The sequence below is a fragment of the Rattus norvegicus genome, chromosome 3 (assembly GCF_036323735.1).
Source record: "Rattus norvegicus strain BN/NHsdMcwi chromosome 3, GRCr8, whole genome shotgun sequence".
NCBI classification, from domain to species: domain Eukaryota; kingdom Metazoa; phylum Chordata; class Mammalia; order Rodentia; family Muridae; genus Rattus; species Rattus norvegicus.
Genome location: NC_086021.1, coordinates 181,634,013 through 181,654,025, shown reverse-complemented (window position 1 = coordinate 181,654,025; position 20,013 = coordinate 181,634,013). Strand labels below are relative to the sequence as shown.

The 20,013-nt window shown below is 52.1% G+C and overlaps 2 protein-coding genes across 4 annotated transcripts in view; one reads left to right on the top strand and one right to left on the bottom strand.

The window, feature by feature from the left end:
* Rtfdc1 (replication termination factor 2 domain containing 1) overlaps positions 1–20,013 on the bottom strand; it is a 31,307-nt gene that overhangs the window by 2,079 nt on the left and 9,215 nt on the right. The window contains exons 5-8 of one of the 2 annotated variants that reach the window (XM_039104652.2): positions 19,830–19,908; positions 4,296–4,409; positions 1,330–1,431; positions 1,142–1,237 (exon numbers count right to left, since the gene is read on the bottom strand). In XM_039104652.2, coding sequence (XP_038960580.1) covers positions 1,142–1,237; positions 1,330–1,431; positions 4,296–4,409; positions 19,830–19,908 — 391 coding nt within the window. 2 annotated transcript variants of the gene reach the window in all.
* On the top strand, positions 6,187–16,620 carry Gcnt7 (glucosaminyl (N-acetyl) transferase family member 7). Of its 2 annotated transcripts, XM_063282977.1 has the most exons (4): positions 6,187–9,241; positions 12,643–13,671; positions 14,603–14,698; positions 15,663–16,620. In XM_063282977.1, exons 2-4 carry the CDS (start codon positions 12,702–12,704, stop codon positions 15,884–15,886), a joined length of 1,290 nt encoding a protein of 429 aa, XP_063139047.1. In that variant the 5' UTR covers positions 6,187–9,241; positions 12,643–12,701; the 3' UTR covers positions 15,887–16,620. The 2 variants fall into 2 exon arrangements, with proteins under 2 accessions (XP_063139047.1, NP_001406465.1); NM_001419536.1 differs by lacking the exon at positions 6,187–9,241 and having other exon boundaries at positions 12,566–13,671.

Below are 20,013 nucleotides of genomic sequence, written 5' to 3'. Positions count from 1 at the left end.
TTTCTCTCTCTCTCTTTCTCTCTCTCTCTCTCTCTCTCTCTCTCTCTCTCTCTCTCTCTCTCTCTGCTGTTCTCTCTGCTGTGCTTCTTGTGAAAGAATTGTGACCTTCCTTCCTCTCTGCAGTGCTGGGCAGTGAACTCAGCATCTCACGTGCACTAAACAGCAGCAGCTCTCTACTGAGCTACAGCCCAGGTCTCTTCTACGTTTTATTTTGATAGAGGATCTCAGGAAGTTGCCTAGGCTGGCATCAAACCTTTGATCCTCCTGCCTCAGCTCCTGAGTGATTGAGATAACAGGCCTATGTTACCAGACATGGTGTAAATATTTACTTTCCTTTCCTGGTCTTCTTTTTTCTCTATTTATATGGAGGTGCGTGTCTGTGTGAATGTGTGCCTGCTGAGGCCAGAAGAGGCTGCCAGGTCTCTTCAGTGGCGAGCTGCCTGGTGTGGGTGCTAGGAACAGAGCTCAGGTTCTCAGCAAGAGCACTCTTGGCTCTGAACTGCTAGGCCAGCTCTCTGCCCCACCCCCACCCCTTTCCTTTCTGAGACAGTCTCAGTACATAGCCCTCGTGGGCCGGAAACTCACCATGTGACCTAGGCTGGCCTGAACTCAACCATGTGCCCCAGACTGGCCTGGCACTCATGGCTGAGCCACCTCTGTGCCACTGGGCTGGTGTACATGCAATTTTCTTTGAGGTAAAGATACTGCGTTTCAGAGCAGTGTGGCCACTTGGTCCTCAAGGCAGGTAGAGGACCCTGGGGGAGCACAGGAAGGCACTGAAGCCTCCACACGGGGTGTCTGCAGTGCCCAAGGCCTCTGCAGTGAGGTACCGAGTGTGTCTGTGCTGCTGTCTATGGCGACATCAGGCTGCACAAGAGTAAGAAACGGGCTTTGTGGGGCTGGGGATTTAGCTCAGCGGTAGAGCGCTTGCCTAGGAAGCGCAAGGCCCTGGGTTCGGTCCCCAGCTCCGAAAAAAAAAAGAACCAAAAAAAAAAAAAAAAAAAGAAACGGGCTTTGTGCCCAGAACCTTTGGTCACTCTTCAACTCAAAGCGCACGGGGAGCCACTGCTGAGTGAGCAGGAAAGTCTTCTCGTCCCTTTGCTCTGGCTTCCCAGTTCTCTGCTGCCTTGGTAGGACCCACCTGTGCCCCTGGGCGCCAAGGAGCTTTTCTTCTCCCTAGGATCGGGGTCCGCCTCCTCAGACTTGCCCGCCTTCGCCTTTGATGGCCCTGCAGAGTCTGTGCAAGACAGAATCAGTAAGAACAAACCTTCAGCCTAAGCAGAGCCCCAGGATACGGGAGGAACCACACCCAGGTCCTTAAGGTCATACCTTGTGAGATGCCCAGCTTTGAAGCACTCTCGGCTGTCTTCGGTTTCTTTGTTTTCTGTAAGAAGAAAGAAACCTTTGGAGGCTGTGGTGGTGTGGGGAAGCCTCGCAAAGGTTATTGCCTATTTGAACAGTTGATCCCAAATTGGGGGTGCTGTTTGGGAGTTCAGGGAACCTCCAACAAATGGAGGTGCACTACTGGGGCATAAACCCCGGCCCAGATCCGGTTCACCCTGCTTCCTGAGTGTGGATAGAGGTGTTCTCTCTCAGCTTCCTGCTCTTGAGGCCATGCCTTCTGGTCTCGACGGATTCTTACCCCGTAGAACTGTGAGCCCCTGTAGGCTGCCACTGGTCCTGGTGTTTTAGCACAGACAGAGAAGGAACTGACAGTGGAGGTCAGCTCGGATTAGGTGGACCACAGTGGCCGTGGCCTGCCTGAAGCCCAGGGTCCCTCGGATGGCCTGACACTCTCTGAGGATGACCTGTCTACAAGCAAGCGACCACACATGGCTGAGTCCACACAGACTCATACAGATGGGCTCAGTGACTCCACAGAGGTTGCTCTGTGATGGGGCAGCAGCTAGTGTTCAGGAGGCCCTGAATTTGATCCCTAACACCAGAGTACAAACATAAAAGGCCACCATCTCCAGGGACTATCGTACACAAAAGAACAGTTAACAATCACATAAATTATACATACATGAACATACATGGCCTCTCATTCACTCTGAGAACTCAGTTCCAGAGCGATCAAACGATGTTTAGCTGTAAGGCTTGGAGGCGTTCACTGAAGAACTTTAGCTGGTGAGACACTAGGCTGCTGGCATGAGACTTTTAGAGGCTGGATTGGTAACATAGTTACTGTTCATCCCCCATTCTGAAATTATATTTAACCACACGGATGATCACAAGTGCAGGTCACAACTTACTTTAAAACCCCAAGAGTGTACCAGAGACACAGCCTAGGCTGTGACACCTACTGTCTCAGCACTGGGGAGGCAGAGCCAAGAGAGTCTTGAGTTTAAGACCAGTAAGTCCGAGGCCAGCCTGGACTTCACAAGACCCTGTCTCTAACATAAAAACAAAATAATGAATTCTAGAAGGCTGTCATCTCTTACACTGAACAAAAGACCTTTCTTGATGGTGGACTTCGATGAGTGACATCCATGCAATGTGACTTAACACATTTGAAAATCATGGTAAGAAACAGCTCATTTCACATATGACATGCGCACACACAAATCTGTGAAGGCTGTTGCTAAAAAAACCAAAAACCCCACAGACCAAGGAGATATCGTAGTACAGAAGCACCCATTGCAGAAACCTGGGCATGTCTGCGTAAGTTTGTACCCCAGAACTGGCAGGTAAGAGACTAGGACCCTGACAACTTGCTGGTTAGACAGTCATGCTAAAATGGTGGTCTTCAGGTTTAGTGAGAGACCCTGTCTCAAGAGCAGAATGACAGAGGAAGACACCTGACATCTTGTTGTGCCCACACACCACAGTCACACAATTCGACAGAGACGAACGCTCCGTCCTCCTGCTCCCACTGACGGCTGGGCTGTTCAGAACTGGAGGTGCACACAGAGACACGAGCCCTGACAGCAGGCGAACATATTTGGGAAATATTTTGTATCTTGGTAGCAGTATCCACACGCGGTCACAGAGGCCCTGCTGAGGAGGCTGCAGAGGGGATCCAGTCCCACAGGGCCCTGTAGGACCTGGCAGGAAGCCTGTGATGGGAGAGTCCCTCAGGGAGCTACTAGGCCTCCTAGGTTGACAAGGCTCCTGCTGCTTTCAGCACACTATGCCTCTCCTTGCACTTTTAAAAAACTGACCAAGGGCAGCAAAAACCTGTGGGATCCCCTTGGCTGCTGTCTCTTGTGGAAGACACTTCGGTTTCCTATGCTCCCGTGATGGTGAGTGGAGTGATGCTGAAAGCTAGTTTGGAATTAACATCACACACAGACAGATGGTTAAGCTCCACCGCCCCCAGGGCTTCGGGGCATCTGCGTGTGCCACACACACTCTTCACGATGACGAAGGAAGAGATGAGCAGGATTTGCTTCCCCCGAGAAGATGGATCCCTGGTGGTGTAACCATCAGCTTTTTAGACCTCACGACCATGAAACTTCCATCACTCGTGGGTGATGTGATCTTTCTTTCTTTCTTCTATGACTAAAAGGCACAAACAAAGTTCTGAAGCCCCTTCCCTCACTACAGCCTTATTCCCTTGGACCACACTGTTTCAGTGCTGGGATCAAACTCGTGACTCTGTATATGAGAGGCGGGTGCTCTACCACTAAGCCATACCTAGCCCGTGGCTCTCCAAACCCTCCTGACTCTGCCTTAGGAGGACAAGGTTACAGGTGTGCACATCTGGATTTCTACCTTAGTGAAAACACAAGGTAGGCCCAAGTTTACCTTTAGCTTAACAACAACAACAACAACAACACCACCACAATTAGAGCCACGCTGGAGTCCGACCCCTCAGCTTCTCCCTGCCATGCATGTTGGACCACACTGCAGTGGCTGAGGATGGGGTCTTCAGACCTGCTGGATGATGGCGGCTTCTGCTCTCACCTTTACAAGCTATGAAAATGCACTGAGTCGTCCTTTCTTTCTCTGCACTGGTGACAGAACCTAGGGCCTCTCACTCTACTGCTGACCCACAGCGCAGCCCCCGTGTGCTCTTCTCTACGTAATGACTGTGTCTCCTGTGAGCTCCCTCATCCACACTGCAGGCAAGTGCCTGCGCCATCTTTAAACCTTCCCTACACCATTGTGCCTTGAGCCACCAACCAGCCACCTGCCTGGTGACGGAAGCCCAATGCAGTCAAGCCCTGACTGTTTCTAGAGGCCAGGCCTTCTAGGTTGACAAAACTCAGCTATGTACCCCGGGCAGCATCTGCTAAGGGGGCAGGATGGTTTGCGACAGGCTCTGGGGCAGAAGCGAAGCCCCCTCTTACCTTCTCCAGCTTGGCCCGCAGCCTCCTCTCTTCCATCCTCCTCTTCAGCATCTCCACATCCTCCTTGGTGCCATTGAGCACAATGATGTCCTCCTCCTGGAAGGCAGCCCCGCACTGAAGAGCAAAAGACAGGAGAGTCAGTCACCACAGGAGGGAGGCACCGAAGGTCCCGCTGTTCACTCTCCACTGGCCTCCAGCCCTTGCTAGGCTCCTGTCAGTTTGCCTGCATCTTGGGTCAGCTGCTCTTGGGCCCATGTGCCCAGAGCAGCACAGCCTGGCAGTCCAACTCTGGATAGCTGACGGGTGGTTCATGTATCAGACTGCACACACTGGTCCAAGCTGGACACCTGCTTTCCCTTTGGGAGTCTGACTAACCAGGTCTGAGCAAAGACTGAGCAGTGGAACCATCTGAGGCAGCTACATTGTGTGGCTGAGGCCTGGTTCCCTGTGTGAGCACGCTCGTCCTCCCATCCCACACTGCTCTGTACCAACAGCACGCCTACTGGTGTGGCGACAGGCCCTAGCTGAAAATACAGCTATCTGCTAACTTCCGATAGTCGTTCCACAAAGTGCTAAGGGTGACCCCAGACACATCTTAGCAGGACAAGACTGAGCCATGTCCAAGGTGTCCCAGTGGTGTCCTAGAGGAAGGAACAGACACTTGTCAGTTCATGCTCAGCTCTGCCAACTGCACACACACCCATATTCACAGAATTGTTCACAAGCAAGCCACCACCTCGGAGAGGCCACCAGACCATTAAGTCCCTTCCTCCCCTGAGAATGAAGACCCAGGCACTGAGTGGCCTGGGACCTTTTTCACATTATCTGCATAGTTCTAAATGCTAGTCTTGGCAGGAAGAAGGACAATGTCAGAGAGCAAGGAACCTCTCCTACACAGACAGAGGCATTTGCTCCTGTCTCCAGGGAGTCTCCTCAGCTGTAAGGGTGGTTTGACTCCACAGAAAAGACCCTCACAGGTGGCTGCTCTGTTCCCCAGGACTCCACACAGTCTGCAGATGATTCTGGCTGTCACACCTGGGAAGAGGTGCCACTGCCATTCTCTGTAAGAAAGCTGATAAACAGGGGTTGGGGATTTAGCTCAGTGGTAGAGCGCTTGCCTAGCAAGTGAAAGGCTCTGGGTTCAGTTCGTAGCTCAGGAAAAAAAAGAAAAGAGAGAGAGAGAGAGAGAGAGAGAGAGAGAGAGAGAGAGAGAGAGAGAAGAAAGCTGATAAGCAGGAAGACCCTTTCCTTTGAGAAGGCCCAAAGTCTCTGGCACCTCTGGGCATACAGGTCAGAGGTCAGTGTGTGGGCTTTAGTCTCCTGCACCCCACAGGGCTGGTGAGTGGTTTAGTTCAAAGCTACCTTTCAGGTCAGGGTCTGCTTCTTTCTCAGGGTTTTCCTGAGGAGTGTTGCTGACAGAAGATATTTGTGAGCCCTGAGTTCGGTGGCCTCCAAAGACATGACATAAAGGGAGGTTCCCACTGAGGTCGAGGGCTATCTCAGCATCATGACAGGCGGGGAGGTGGGGAGGAACAGCCTCTGAGCAGGTGGTCCCCTGGGAAATGTGGGACCAGGGGACACTTGGGTAGAGAACCGTCAGTGAGGGAGGAATGAAAAGGGACTTTTCTGTAACTGAGTGAGGTGAGAAGGAAGGCCCCAGGGGCTTGGAGGCACGGCAGGCATCGTAACTAACCCCCCTGAGGACAGTGCAGAGTGCAGGAGGAGGGACCCTTAGTGCAGGGCCATCCTCCCTCCTCAGCTCCAGTTTCTCTCCAGAGGCACAGACCTTCCTGCTTCTTAGTTTTAACCCCAGAGAAGCTACCAGTGGGTTTTACAATCGAAAAGCTTGACACAAAATCATGTCACACAAGACTGTGAAGGAGAATTTTGTGAGGACAGAATTCCTAGTCCAGGACTGGCACCGCCTGTCTTAGCTGCTGTGATAAGCAACATGTCCACAGCGACTTGTGAGGAAAGGGCCTCTTTCTGCTCACAGCACTCCAGCCACACTCCACCACTGAGGTGAGTCAAGGTAGGAATCTGGAGGCAGGAACTGAAGAGAAGATCACGGAAAACACTTTCCCTGTCTGCTCAGCCTTTCTTAAACCATTCAGAGTGGCATGGCCCAGAGTGAATTGGATCCTCCCATCCCAATCACCAGTGAAAAAAATGCCTCATGGGCCAGCCTCACAGAGGCGTCATCGTCTCACCTGAGGCACCTTCCTCTCAGGTGACTCTAGGTTTGTGTCAAGCTGAGGAAACCCAGTCAGCCCTGCACAGGCAGGGTTAGTATCCCTGACCTAAGAGACCGTCAGGAGCGAACGGGTCAGGATGCTGCTCGAAGACCATTCTCTGTGCATTCAGGATGGTTGTGACGAAAAAGAACCCAGACCTGGAAAGATGCTGACCCTTAAAACCTGCTTAGTGTTTCTCTCTTGAGCCTGGGTCTCACTAAGCAACTTGGCTGACCTTCAACTCTTGGTGTAAGCAGACTTGGCCGCACACTAGAGGCTCTCCTCCTGGGAGCTCAGGGTGACCTTCCCTGCCTATCCTGCCCCTGCTCCCTTCATGGTGCTGGCAACAACCTCCTTTGGAAACAGCCATGGCTGTGGCCTGGCTCTGGACACACATACCCAGAACTGATAACTCTTGATAAGCCACCAACCGTTAGGATCTGGAGCTGGAGACATGGCTCGGTGGTTAAGGATGCTTCCTGCTCTTGTCAGGGACCCACGCTCAGTCCCCAGTTCCCAGTCAGTGGCTCACCACCTGTAACTGCAATTCCAGGGGATCTGACACTCTCTTGTCTTGGGTACCTGCATCAAGTTGTGCACATACACTCATGTAGACGTAGACACACACACACACACACACACACACACACACACACACACACACAACCTTTCTTTTTCTTAATGAACTATATATTTTTTTTTAAAAAGAATTATTTGTTTTATGTATGTGAGTACACGTAGCTGTCTTCAGACACACCAGAAGAGGGCATCAGACCCGATTACAGATGGTTGTGAGCCACCATGTGGGAATTAAACTCAGGACCTCAGGAAGAGCAGCCAGTGCTCTTAACCACTGAACAATCTCTTCAGCCCTTTAATGAACTGTCTGGAGCCTATCATCCCAGCGCTAAGGTGATTGAGGCAGAACTACATGAGTTCACGACCAGCCTAGGCTACACATGGAATCTCGGGCCAACATAGACTACACAATAAAACCCCAACCCCAAAGCAAAAACAAACAACCGAAGGCACCCCCCCCCCAAGTCCCATTAACACTCAATGATGTCGGTTACTTAGATCTAAGCTAAGTGGGGCTGGCCCTCAAGACAGGGTCCTCCAGGTCACATGTCACATGCCCTGGCCTCGGGAGAGCTTCCTTACACCCAACCTTGGATGCAGGTGAGGATGCATCCATCCTAGGGAACAAGATGAAGGAAGGAAGCAGCCAGCCATGGCAGCTAGCAATTCCGCGTGGATGAAGGCCCTGTGATGGGAGGAAAGGGCAGGGCTGATGCAGAGATGGTCCACGGGGACTCAGCACATCTGTTGGAACAGTTTTGCCTCCTTCCCAGGTTAGCTGAGAAGTACTTAATTTAAGCTGGCCTGGAACTCATGGCAATTCTCCTGTCTCAGCCTTCCAAGTGCTGGAGTGATAGACAAGGTCTCCCTGGTGGCCCAGGTCGGCCTCTGCTGTTACACCGTGTGCACCGTGCCTGGCTGCTCCTCTAAAGCTGCTGTACAGAAACAGCCTGGACAGAAGAGGTCGGGCACCAGCCAGGCGCAGGCTGTACTTGCTCTGTGCCATCAGGACCTTGCTGAGGGTCAGGCCTGAAGGTCATGGAGACTCTGCCAACCACTTCACTCAGACCGATTTCTATAGCAGCCGTGACAGCTGCTACACAAAACATACTCAGGCCTCAGGTTCGCTTGCTAGCAGGCGAAGACACCGCCGTCCACCCCACCATCTGCTGGGGAATCTAGAACCACAGGAGGGGACGAATCTTCAGTGCTGCGCTTCTCCTGTCCGTGTTCTGTGCTGTGTGGAACCCAGAATCCCATGAGCTAGTGGAACACTCTCTCACAGAGCCGCACTGAGCGCTGTCAACTTCATTTCTTTACTGAAAACATGTCTGTCGGGTCAGCGAGATGGTTCATCGGGGAGGACGCCCGCTGCTGCGCCTCCAGCCTGAACACAATTCCTAGAACCCTCATGGTGGGAGAACTGGCCTCTGCAAGGGGTCTTCTGACCTCTTTCAGTGCTCAGGGGCATGTGTGAGTAAGGGAATGAATGTGCAGAAGTAGATCTGTCCAGAATGAACCTAAAGACAAAGGTGTCAGAAAGGACTCTTTTGTTGTTTTGTGTCTGTCTGAGGCAGTGTTTCACTGTGTAGCCTTGGCAGGCCTGGAGAACACTTTGCAGACTAGGCTAACTGGGAATTAGGATACACCCGCCTCAGTCTCTCACGTGCAGAATGCTGAGATGAAAGGCGTTGAAGAGCACATTAGGAATATGACCAAGATCTTAGAAACTACTAGGCCAACCAGAACCAGCGGTTTTCTGAGTCTGCGGGTTGAGCCCCGCCCCGCCCCGCCCGGCGTGTGCTGTTCAGAGTGAGAGTCTGCACCTTCCTCGGCTGGCTGCCTGTCAGCACCTCTCACTGCTTTGCTTTATGCCCCACCCCTCTTTCCTGGCAGGTGTACACTCTTGAATTCTCAGGATCAAACTCGGCAGTCTTTTCCACAACATGTCAGGATCAACAAGAATGCAAGTCCCCAGGGACGCAGAGGCAGCCCAGCCTGCCAGGCAACTCTAAGCAGGAGCCGCCTAAGGGAAGCATCGGGGAGCACTGGAGTCGGGGAGAGGTGAGAGGAGAGGTGGCCAGGCCAGCACCTGCCCAAGTTCCCGCCAGGAACGGGAGGGACCTGCACCCGGTGAGTGTGGATAACAGGATGGGGAGGCGATGGTGGGCATCGTGGCAAGCAGGTGTACGTTCTGAAGGAGACAGGGTTTTCTGTGACTGTAAACACAGCAGCAGGCACAGCTGCCTGTGACTGCGGACACATGATTAGCGATGTATGATGAGTGGGCATCACTTTCCCCTCAAAAATAGTCCATGGTTTTTGGCTTTAAGAAAAGGAAAACCACGGTGGACCATTTCCACAGCATGTGACAGATGACATTTCACAGGTGTTAAGCCACCATATCTTAACCCTAACTTACTTAAGGCCACTGCCAGAGCCTGCTTCTGAAAGCACACAGGGTACGTAAACACACTGAACAAGATGCCCATCTTATGGACGGCCCGTGGGCTCAGATTAGCCCAACTAACACGTCTAGCAGTTGATAAAAGCTGATGTCCATGGTGCTGTGGACACTGTCCTGAGCCCAGGGAGGACAAAGAGGGCAGAAGAGAACCTGCCTTGCTGTGACCACAGTGACTTGTGTCACCATGCTCAGAAAGTAGCTGTGACACATGGGGTCGGTGACCATTAAGTAGCAGGCCGGTGATGACCCCAGGGAGAGAGAGGATCAGGAGAAGGGACACTCGGGAGGTCCCGTGGCACCCACTGGCCTGGCTCCCTGGTTTGTGTTCAGCCTTCAAGTTCAACGGCTCTCAGTGAGGAATCAACAGTGAGCTGGGCTTTGGAAAGCTTGAGGAACTCTGAAAACTGCTGATCAAATGACAAGAATTCTCAAGAGGAGTAGTATGGAGCTCATGTGACAATATACTGAGTAGAAGCAGTGGGCCGGCTTGTGCTGAACTAGCAGCTGGCTGGGCAGTGGAGTCTGAGTGGGTGACAGAGACAGAGCCCAGTATCAGCTGGGCTGCGGACCAGGAAAAGGTGATAAGAAAGACCCACTTTTCTCTCACCACCTACAAAAGGCAGAAAACCACTTAGGCCAGGAATTGCCCTGAAGGACACTGGGCTACCCTGGGGACTGTCTTCATTTAATTAGATAAATGTCTGAAACAGAGTCCCTAGGGCATGGCTACAGCAGGAGGTTTACAGGGGGCACACTCTGCCAGTGTGAGAACCAAACAGACTCCGAGTCTTCTTCCTGGTAAAACATACGCTACCAGGAGGAGTGTGCCAAGCCATGAGTACTTACTGTGTACCTTGGTCACAATTCCCAAGTTCCAGCTGGGTATGGTGGCGCATGCCCTGAACCCTAGCACAGAGCTCTGTGCGTTCCTGGCCAGTCTGGTCTACAGTGAGTTCCAGGACAGACAGAACCACCTAGTGAGACTCAAAACACCCAAGCAAGCTGAAAAATAAGTAAAGCCTGAGATGACAACGACTAAGAACCCTGAGTGTGGGGAGAGGCTTATCTGTGTCTTTCGACAAGGGTTCTCCTTCCTGGGGACGTCTGCACTGGGGGCGGGGCCGTTTATTCTGAGGAGCAGACTTGAGATGAGGAGACAACAGAGTGCTTATGAAGGGAGACCTTGCGAGCTCTATAAACTCTTTTGTAAAGGAGACCCTAAGGTTTGATGCTCTCGGCGATTGACTCGAGTTGACTGGATCTGTGAGCAGCACCCGGGGCAGCAGCTGTTTTGTATTTCAAAGTTTGCTAGGTGTTCAGAAACCACAGTGAACATCAATGTGGTTTATAAAACACCAGAGACAGGCAGCGCTCTCAAGGCTGTGAAACCTGAGAGTAACTCAGAGCTCTACCAACTCCCCAGTCACACTAAGGAAAAGAGCTCCTGAAGTCCATCAGCCATGACAACATGAGTTTTACGGGAGCAAAGAACCAGGATTCACAAACAGCAGGACCTCCCGCCCGCCCAGCTCTCCTCTCGGTGCAGGAGGACAATGATGGTAGGTAAGCAGCAGTCACCTCACTGATGTGCTCCAGCACTGTCTGCAGCTGTACCTGCTCAACTCCTATCCGCTTCTAGACAGCTCACCATGGTGGCTTCTAGACAGCTCACCAAGGCAGCATCAAGAGCCACCATCACCCACCCTGACTCTAATGCCTAAGAGCAGTTCATCTGCATTTCAACAGGTTCAACTTTGTAACCACAGGATCGCTCTCAATTTGTCATTCAAATTCAGATTCAGACTCAATGTAATGGAAAAAGGCGTGAAAACAGGGGTCAGCTCGTGAGTTGTGCTCAGCAGAGGAGTCATCAAGGACACACAGTGACACCACAGGGAATCACCCCTCACAAACCAATTAGGATGGTTTCCATGGGAATGGAGTGCTGACTAGTGCAGAGTGTGGGGAATCTACCTGCTGCTGTACTACTGACCTGGAGAAGCCCAGAGTGAGGCTATACACCCAGCATGGGAGAGGCCGCTTCACTACCCCACACGCACTGGAGACAGACAAAACATGTCTACACAAAGACCCGTGCACGCTGATGACAGCGTCTCTGTAACAATGAGACACCGAACAGACAGATTGTGCCTGACTATGAGATGGGGCATCACTGAGCAATAAAGAAGGGCTACGGGGAACGGAGCTGATGAGAATGACTCTCGAAATCACTATCATAACTAGGAGAAACCACCCCTACCAAGAATCCACTGTATGAGTCCACTATGTCCCATTACAGAACATGCAAAGCAGTCCAGGAACACAGAAACCACATAAATAGCTGTTGCAAGGTGGGGTAGAAAGGCAGATGGCTTACCAGGGGTATAAGGAAACATAGGGGAAGCTGCCCTGATGTGGAGTTTCAGAGCGTACACACATTTATACCCGGGTGTGCCCAAGTCACCTGCAGTCCAGAGACTTAGGCCGGAGACAGGAGGATATGTAAACCCTAAAGTCCAATGTCAGCCCCTCTGAAAAAACAAAAGGCAGAAAGAAAGAAGCCAATAAACCAAGTTCTGCTCAAATGGCACTTTTCCATCCGTCCATCCACCTATCTGTCCATCCACCTATCTGTCCACCCACCCATCTGTCCATCCACTGATCCCTGGACACTGCTGTGTAGCCAGCAATGACCTTGAACTCCTGCTCTTCCTGTCTCCACCCACTCTACAGAGCTGACACATGAACACCCATGGGTTCATGGGGACCCAGGGGTCACCAATGTCAGGCAGGTAATCCCCCAACTGTGCTACACCCCAGTCCAAACGACGCCCTTAAGAACATACAGTGGGGGCTGGGGATTTAGCTCAGTGGTAGAGTGCTTACCTAGGAAGCGCAAGGCCCTGGGTTCGGTCCCCAGCTCCGAAAAAAAGAACCAAAAAAAAAAAAAAAAAAAAAAAAAAAAAAAAAAAAAAAAAGAACATACAGTGAATGTGCTTCTGAGAGTTGGGGTGGCAGGGGCTGGAGGAAGGTACCCTCCTCTCTGAATGTTCTGTTGCTCCTTTAGGAAACTGAGAGGAAAACCTTTCAGACTATGGTGGCGACAACACCCTGACAGCTCAAAGCATGAGCCGGCTCTGGACCACGAAGGCTGGGCTGGTGGCGTGTGGCATGATCTGCGCCTTCATCTTCCTTTACCTGAGAAGTCCAGGGCCTGAGGAGGCTGACGCTGAACCCACCCGCCCAGCTGTGGTGGAATGTGGCTTCTATCCAGATGAGCTGTGCTCGGCTTTATTTGAGGGGAAAAAGGCCGCCCCGCAGATTGCACAATTCTGCAGACCCCCTCGGAACTCTGAAGTACTCGCTCATTTGAGCACTCCTGGAAACTGCTCCAGGATGGCCCAGGGGCTGCATTTCATAACCAGACCCCTGTCTGCAGAAGAGGGGAACTTCTCTTTGGCCTATGTTATCCATGCTCCTAAGGAACTAGCCATGCTTGTGCGGCTTCTCAGAGCAATTTATGCACCTCAAAACGTCTACTGTATCCACACTGATGACAAGGCCCCCACGAAGTTTAAGAGTGCCATGCAGACCTTCGTGGGCTGTTTCAGAAACGTCTTTCTTTCATCAAAGACACAGAAGGTGGCGCATGACAACCTCAGGAGGCTGCAGGCAGAGATTGACTGCATGAGGGACCTGGTCCGTTCCCCACTTCAATGGCGCTATGTCATGAATCTCGGTGGGCAGGAATTCCCTATCAAAACCAACAAAGAAATCATCCACTACATCAGAACCAGGTGGAAGGGTAAAAACATCACTCCTGGGGTGACCCCACCCTCAAACACGAAACCCAAGACCGGCCAAAGCCCTCCAAAGCCCAGCTCCAATGAAAATAGCTACACATCTCCAAATACAAGGTTCAAACCAAAACCACCCCGTAATCTAACAATTCACTCTGGAAGTGCTTACTATGCACTTACGAGAAATTTTGTAGAGTTCGTCCTAACTGATCCCCGTGCGAAAGACATGCTGCAGTGGTCCAAAGACATCCTCAGCCCAGAGCAGCATTACTGGGTGACTCTGAACCGACTGAAAGGTAGGACTACTCAAGGTGTGGGGGACACTCAGGGAAGAAGCTGGCAGGGGCTGACTCTTTCAGCTGTCTTGCTGTGGCTTTGTACAGGGCCTACATCTCACAAGGCCTTCCACTCAAAGAAAATGGGGGGCCTCTTGTTTTAGGAGTGTGGAGTCAGGGAGACAGTCTCGTCATGTTCCCATCCAACCTGGATATTTTAGGCTCGTCTGTGTCTCTTCCAAACAATCGTTTAGAAATCCTGGGCATAAGTGTTTGGAAGAATCTGAATTTTTTTGTTCACTTAGTAACATTACTGGACAGTCACTGCAGCCTAGGAGTGTGCTAAGGGCTCACACCTGTAAATCACAGCTCTTGGGCTGAGGCAGGGGGACAGCTGTACAGTACAGCCTGAGCTAGAGTGAGCTCTTGACTAGAAAACAGAAAAACAAAACCCCCCAAACAGGAAAACTGATGCTGTCTGTGGCAACCCCACCCCTTCTGCGGGGACTCTGGTGTCCTTTAAGTGAGTTTATACTGTCATCTTCGAGAGGTTGACTGGTTCCCTCACAGCATGCTGCTTCAAGCACGGCCGCCTGTGGCTGCTGATTAATAACACACTTGCAGACAGGGACCCAGCAGGAATGATCTTGGAGCAATCTGTGATCTCCTAGACCCATTGCAAGTCCTGTTCCCAGATCACCTACCAGAGCTGTTGGAAGGGAATGTGCCCAGAGCCCCAGCATGGTCCTGAGGGCACATTGCACACCTCCAGTGAGTTCTGAGAGGCAGGGAAGGGTGGACACTGCCCTTGTCAGCCCACGCACTGATGGGCAGTGCCCGGGTCTTTCTTACGGTAACTGCATCTCCAGAAGGGCAATGGCAGGCAGCACAGCTCGCACTATAGCAGCTGGGAGCTGTCCGCTCCCGCAGCCCTGGTTTTCTCCCCCCACAGATGCTCCAGGTGCCACAGCAGGTGCTGGATGGGAAGGACACATTCGAGCCACGAAGCAGAGAACAGAGGCAGGAGACGGTCACACAGGGTGCACAGGTAAAGTCTCAGAGAGCAGTCTGCCTCGGCCTGTGGAATACTAGGATTAAAGATGTGCACCACAAGTCCTGCTCACGAGGGCACGGGGGAGCCATGCAGCTAGTGAGCAGGAGATAGGCTCCCACTATGTAGACCAGGCTAGCCTGGAGCTCAGAGATCTGCTTGTCTTTACCTCCTGGGATTAAAGGCATATGCCACCATGTCTGGTGAGAACATTTTTTGTTTTGTTTTTTTAAGGTAGACATTAATTCACCAGGGAGCTACGACAGCATCTGTCAAAACCCTCTCTCCTGACATCTGAGCTTTCACCACCCACCATGTTCCTTTTTCTGTTGAGACAGTGTCTTGCTGTGTAGCTGGGCTGGCTCACCATCTCCCGCCTCACTTGCCCAAGTGCTGCCATCAGAGGTGTGAGTAGTCAGCCTTGGCACAGCTCTCAGACTCTGACTCCATGGTCTTTCAGGCTTCTCCTTGCTTGTGGGCTGTTCATCACAAAGGTCTGGTGTAGAAAGTTAGCACCTCTCCCATCATTAGTTCTTCTGAGTAAAGCTCGATGTAAGTTAATTAAAATAGGAATTAGAATCCAGGGCTCAGTAGACCAGACTGCTTGGGTACTAATTCTGTCCTTATAATCATGGCAATCCTCCTGCCTCAGCAGCCTCCCAGGTGCTATGATTTATAGGCATGAGCCCCCTTGCCTGGTGCAGCAGCGCTCTTTAGTGGCTCATGTGTTTAGAATGTTCCTCAAATACTAGGCCAAAGGTGAAATCCCTCCAGGATAAATTCAAAACCCACCCTTTGAGACCAATAACAACCACAGAACAATACTTAATCTGAGCTCTTGTGCATGGTGACCCCCCACACCCAGGCTCCAGCTGACACTCGAGGAAGTGAGCATCCCTTACATGTACTGGGATTGAACTCGTGGGGAAACAGGCAGTTAAATCTCTGTTTCTTTCTGCAGGCCATGATGCCCAAGACACCTGTGTGTACGGCCTGGGAGACCTGCCTTGGCTCGTCCAGTTGCCAGCTTTTTTTGCCACGATGGAGCCCTCCACAGACCCACTGGTGGTGGTATGCATAGAGAGGCGGCACAGACTCAAAGCCCTACAGCAGGCCAAGGTCCCCCCAGAGCCACACTGGCAATTTCCCCAGGAAAGCCACTTTAGCAGTCAAGCCCATGACTAAGGGGGCTGTCAGCATCACTCTTTCAATTCCTGGACGTGAATTACTTCAAACAATGCAGAAACACACCCCTGTCAGGCCTCACCACTGCACTGGCAGGGAGAGACCGATGAGGACCGCCTGAGGCTGTGGCTGTGAGCCCCGGTCAACAGCACCAACAGCGTCTTACCAGCTGCTGAGTTTCCCCACCCACCCAATCCAGTTCACGCTGGACACCAGCAGCAGGCCTTGTTCTGAGGGCCTGGAGACCCTGGGTAAGAGGTGCCCCACCCACAGGAAGCCATGCCTCTTTAGAGCTGTCCCTATGGACTAAGAACAGTGCAACTTTGTTCTAGAAAATTCCAGAAAACCATCTAGAGGTAAAGTGAGTAATCCCACAGAGGGGAAGAAACGTCTTGGCCTGTCATCTGCTGTTCCTCCTGCCATGCTGGGGGCCACAACTGCACTGCCTGTGCCACCACCACAGGGGTTTCTGCACACAACAATGTGAAGAGAGACAGAGGAGGCCGCTTGACTTTTACGAAGTTTTTCGAGTTAGGTGATTCATGTGGCAAGTGGCCAACACCCTGGACGTATGGGCTGAAGGCATAAAAGGCCATGGGCATCGAGCCTCAGGTCCAGGTCCTTCCCTCCTATGTCCCTGACTCTCCCGTCGCTGCTGCTGTTATGGGAAACTTCTATAGATGCTCTCTCTCTAGCAATGTCCTTGGTGGCATAAAGACTGACATGTTCAAGTATTTTATGTGTATGAGTGTTTTGCCTGCACGTATGTATGTGTATCATGTGTGTGACTATGGAAGTCAGAAGGTGTTGGCACTCCTGGAACTGGAGTTCCAAATGGTTGCCAGACACCGTGTGGTGCCGGACACCATGGGGTTAACGCAGGACCTCTGCAAGGACAGTCAGTGCTCTTAACCACTGAGCCACCTCTCTCCAGCCCTGAGATTGTTTTTTTAAGTAGGAGCCCAGAAAGGAAAGGAGCAAACACTGTACACTGTAAAGGCCAAATATCAGTGCCTTAGTCAACGGAGGCTTTCCACACAGCTGAGATCACACCAGTGAGGCACTGAGAGGCCTGGGAAAGCTGAGCAGAGTGAAGAAGCCCTGAAGGCAGGCACCGCAAACCAACTTTAAACAAAATAGATTAAAGTAGTCTCTGTCTAGGCAACATTTTCCTTACAGTACACTGAAAAGTTATGATATCCTGTCCTCTTGTATGGCGCTGTGTCTCACAGCCAGAGAGCACACAGCAGGGACACACTTCATTCTCTGGCTAGAGGCCTGTTATCGTACAACACAAACCACAGTGCTTGCATGCCTGGGTGCTGCTCTCTAAGGCCAAGTGCGCACCATTCGTACAGCTGAGCAAAGCCAGCCTGAGCCTCTGAGAGCCTGAACTGTTCCACTGCCATGTGCACTGTGTTTGAGTGAGTGGAGACAAGGGACAGATCTCAGTGCGGCCCAGCCGACAAGCAGAGATCAAGCTGCTTCCCAGCACGAGCACCAGGCTGGCTGTGACTTCAGAGGTCAGCCCCCTCTCCTCCTGATTACTGGGATTAAAGGTGGGCGCCAATGCTACCACCCAGCTTCCATGTCTTGGTTCTTCTGTTGGTGATTTATCAACTTCAAGAAGTGTCCGACCAGGGGTTGGGGATTTAGCTCAGTGGTAGAGCGCTTGCCTAGGAAGCACAAGGCCCTGGGTTCGGTCCCCAGCTCCGAAAAAAAAAGAACCAAAAAAAAAAAAAAAAAAGTGCCCGACCCTGACAATCTTTTGGTTTTGCCCCTCTGGCCTCATCTCCTTTCCTCATGATGTAATCAGGGTCATGCGGAGCCATCTCTGCACTGGGCAGACTGCTGCAGAAAGGGCCAGCACCTTTCACTTCGTCCTGCGCCCCCATCCAGACTCCTTTTCGCAGGCTCCTTGAAGTGAGGTGTGGCCATGTGAACAGGCTCCAGGTACAATTAGCTCTGACCTACAGAGACTTCCCAGGAGAGGTTCCCTCTGCTTCTCATCAAGTCAGGGGAAGATGGGAGGGAAGGAACTGCCCAGCCAGACTCCTCTCTGCTGGGCACCCAGTAGCCAAGGATGGCTCCAGCGGCAAGCCAACCTTCAATCAATGTCCTTACTAACAAACTTCAGAAACCTCACACTGCAAGTCAGAGTCTGGTTCCTGACACAATACAACTATTTTCCGACTTAAATTTGTTGCTGTCTGGAACTTTTGGATGTAAAAAGAAGGGCTCTGAAGAGTCACATAACCCCTTCAGTTCACACACTGGACTCTGGGGTCCAGCGAGGTGCTACATGGAGACACCACGGGGCTATGTTCCTCAAAGTTCCTGGGCTGGAAAGGCAGTCCCCAGGGTAGCAGTGCTGGGAGCAGGGCCTGGTGGCAGGCAGCACTTGCCTCTGACATTAATTACTGTCTCGGGTGTGTTCCTTACAAAGGACAAGTTCTTTCCCCACACGGAGCATAACCACACTTCAGACAGAGGATCTGACAGTGGTGGGGGAGGGGCACTCCACAATGATTCTGTCCGCGGAAAGAGCACTGCTGAAACCTGATGCTCCTGAACATTTGAATCCATGCTGGCTCATGAGGTTCCACTCCCTGCCCTCACTATCGCACACAACTCGCACACTAACACCCTCCACATTATGACATGGACTAGTGCGCCTCTGCGGGACACTGGCACCCGCGTGGGCTCCCAGCCTCATGAACTGTGAAGTGAATTTCTCTTCTCTATAAACTGCAGGGTCTCCACAGTCAGTGATGTCAGGCAGATTGGGATGGGAGGGGATAAAGAGCGACTGAAAGATTCCTGCTCACGCAGTGGCCGCCCTGTCCTCAGTGGTGCTCTGATTCTTGCAGACGAAACAGGGCCCCACCGTGGAAGTCTAAACTGGAAGCGCCTGACGCGGGCGGGGACCTTCTCCAGACACCGTCATTCAGACCTCGCTTCCCTTGTAGCACAAGTGTCACCAGCTTGCCACCACCTGCATCAAGGTTACCTCCCAAGGGTACCACTTTTAAAGACAAAAGCCTGACATGACATTTGCTCGTGCTATGAAGACCAGCAGCCACTGTCCCAACACGCCATGCGGATGTCATCATCCTGTGAATGCGGCAGGAGTGCAGGGTGTGCTTTAATCTGAACAGCATCTCGAGCCACTGCAAGTGAGCTTTTTATCACCTCAGACTACAGTTCATGCATACCCTCGATGTGAGGTGATTACAACTACATCTGTGCCTCCTCACCCTGGCCACACTGGTGCTCCTTGAACCACGGTCCCCTGCCACTCCAGCTGCTGCGCCCCACGCCTGCCCAGGCTTGGCTCTGAACTCAAAGCTTCCAGAGGCCTTTGCTGCCCACTGCTAAGGTCGATGATCCCCCTCACCTGCAAATCCTGTGATCTCCCTCTAAGCATGTCAGTGATGGACACGTCTGTGAGGGTGTCCCCAGTGGGAGGGGGGACATCCACAGGAGCAGAACTCAGTGGACCTTTGCCTTCAGGGCACCCACAGTAAGGGCTAGGACAGGAGCTGCCATGACAACCGCTCACTGAAAGCCAGCAGCAGCAGCATGAGCCACGGCAGGGCTGAGCACACTCACATTCACTCAACAGTCAGACATGACATCTATCCTAGCACTACGCTAAATGCCACACAGCCACAATCTTGTGATGAGGAGATCAGATGGCAACAAGGAAGGAGCAAGTGAGGCTGAGGAGAGCAGGGCCCTCCAGGCTGCAGGCTGGAGTAGAACACGCTCCTGAAGAGAGGCTGGGGACGGCTGAGGGAGTCTGAGTACGCGGTGAGGAGCTATGGAAAAGAGGTGACTAGTAAATGCTTTCACAAAGACTAGGATTAAATAACACAGGGAAAGATGGGAAGTGACCCCTCAGCTGCCACGAGGGAACAAATGGAGTGTGGTGGAAACTCACTGTGTGACAAACTTCAGCTTTTATCTCCTTCAAGGCGCGCTCAGAAAACACACAACCACAGCATCGGAGGAAGCAAAACCTGGAGAGGGAGCAAGGGAGAGCGGCTTGAGCCAGCATTACGAGCAGTGTGCATGCAGCACCCAACCACGGGGCAGAGAGGGCCACAGCTCTGAGTGAGTCAGCA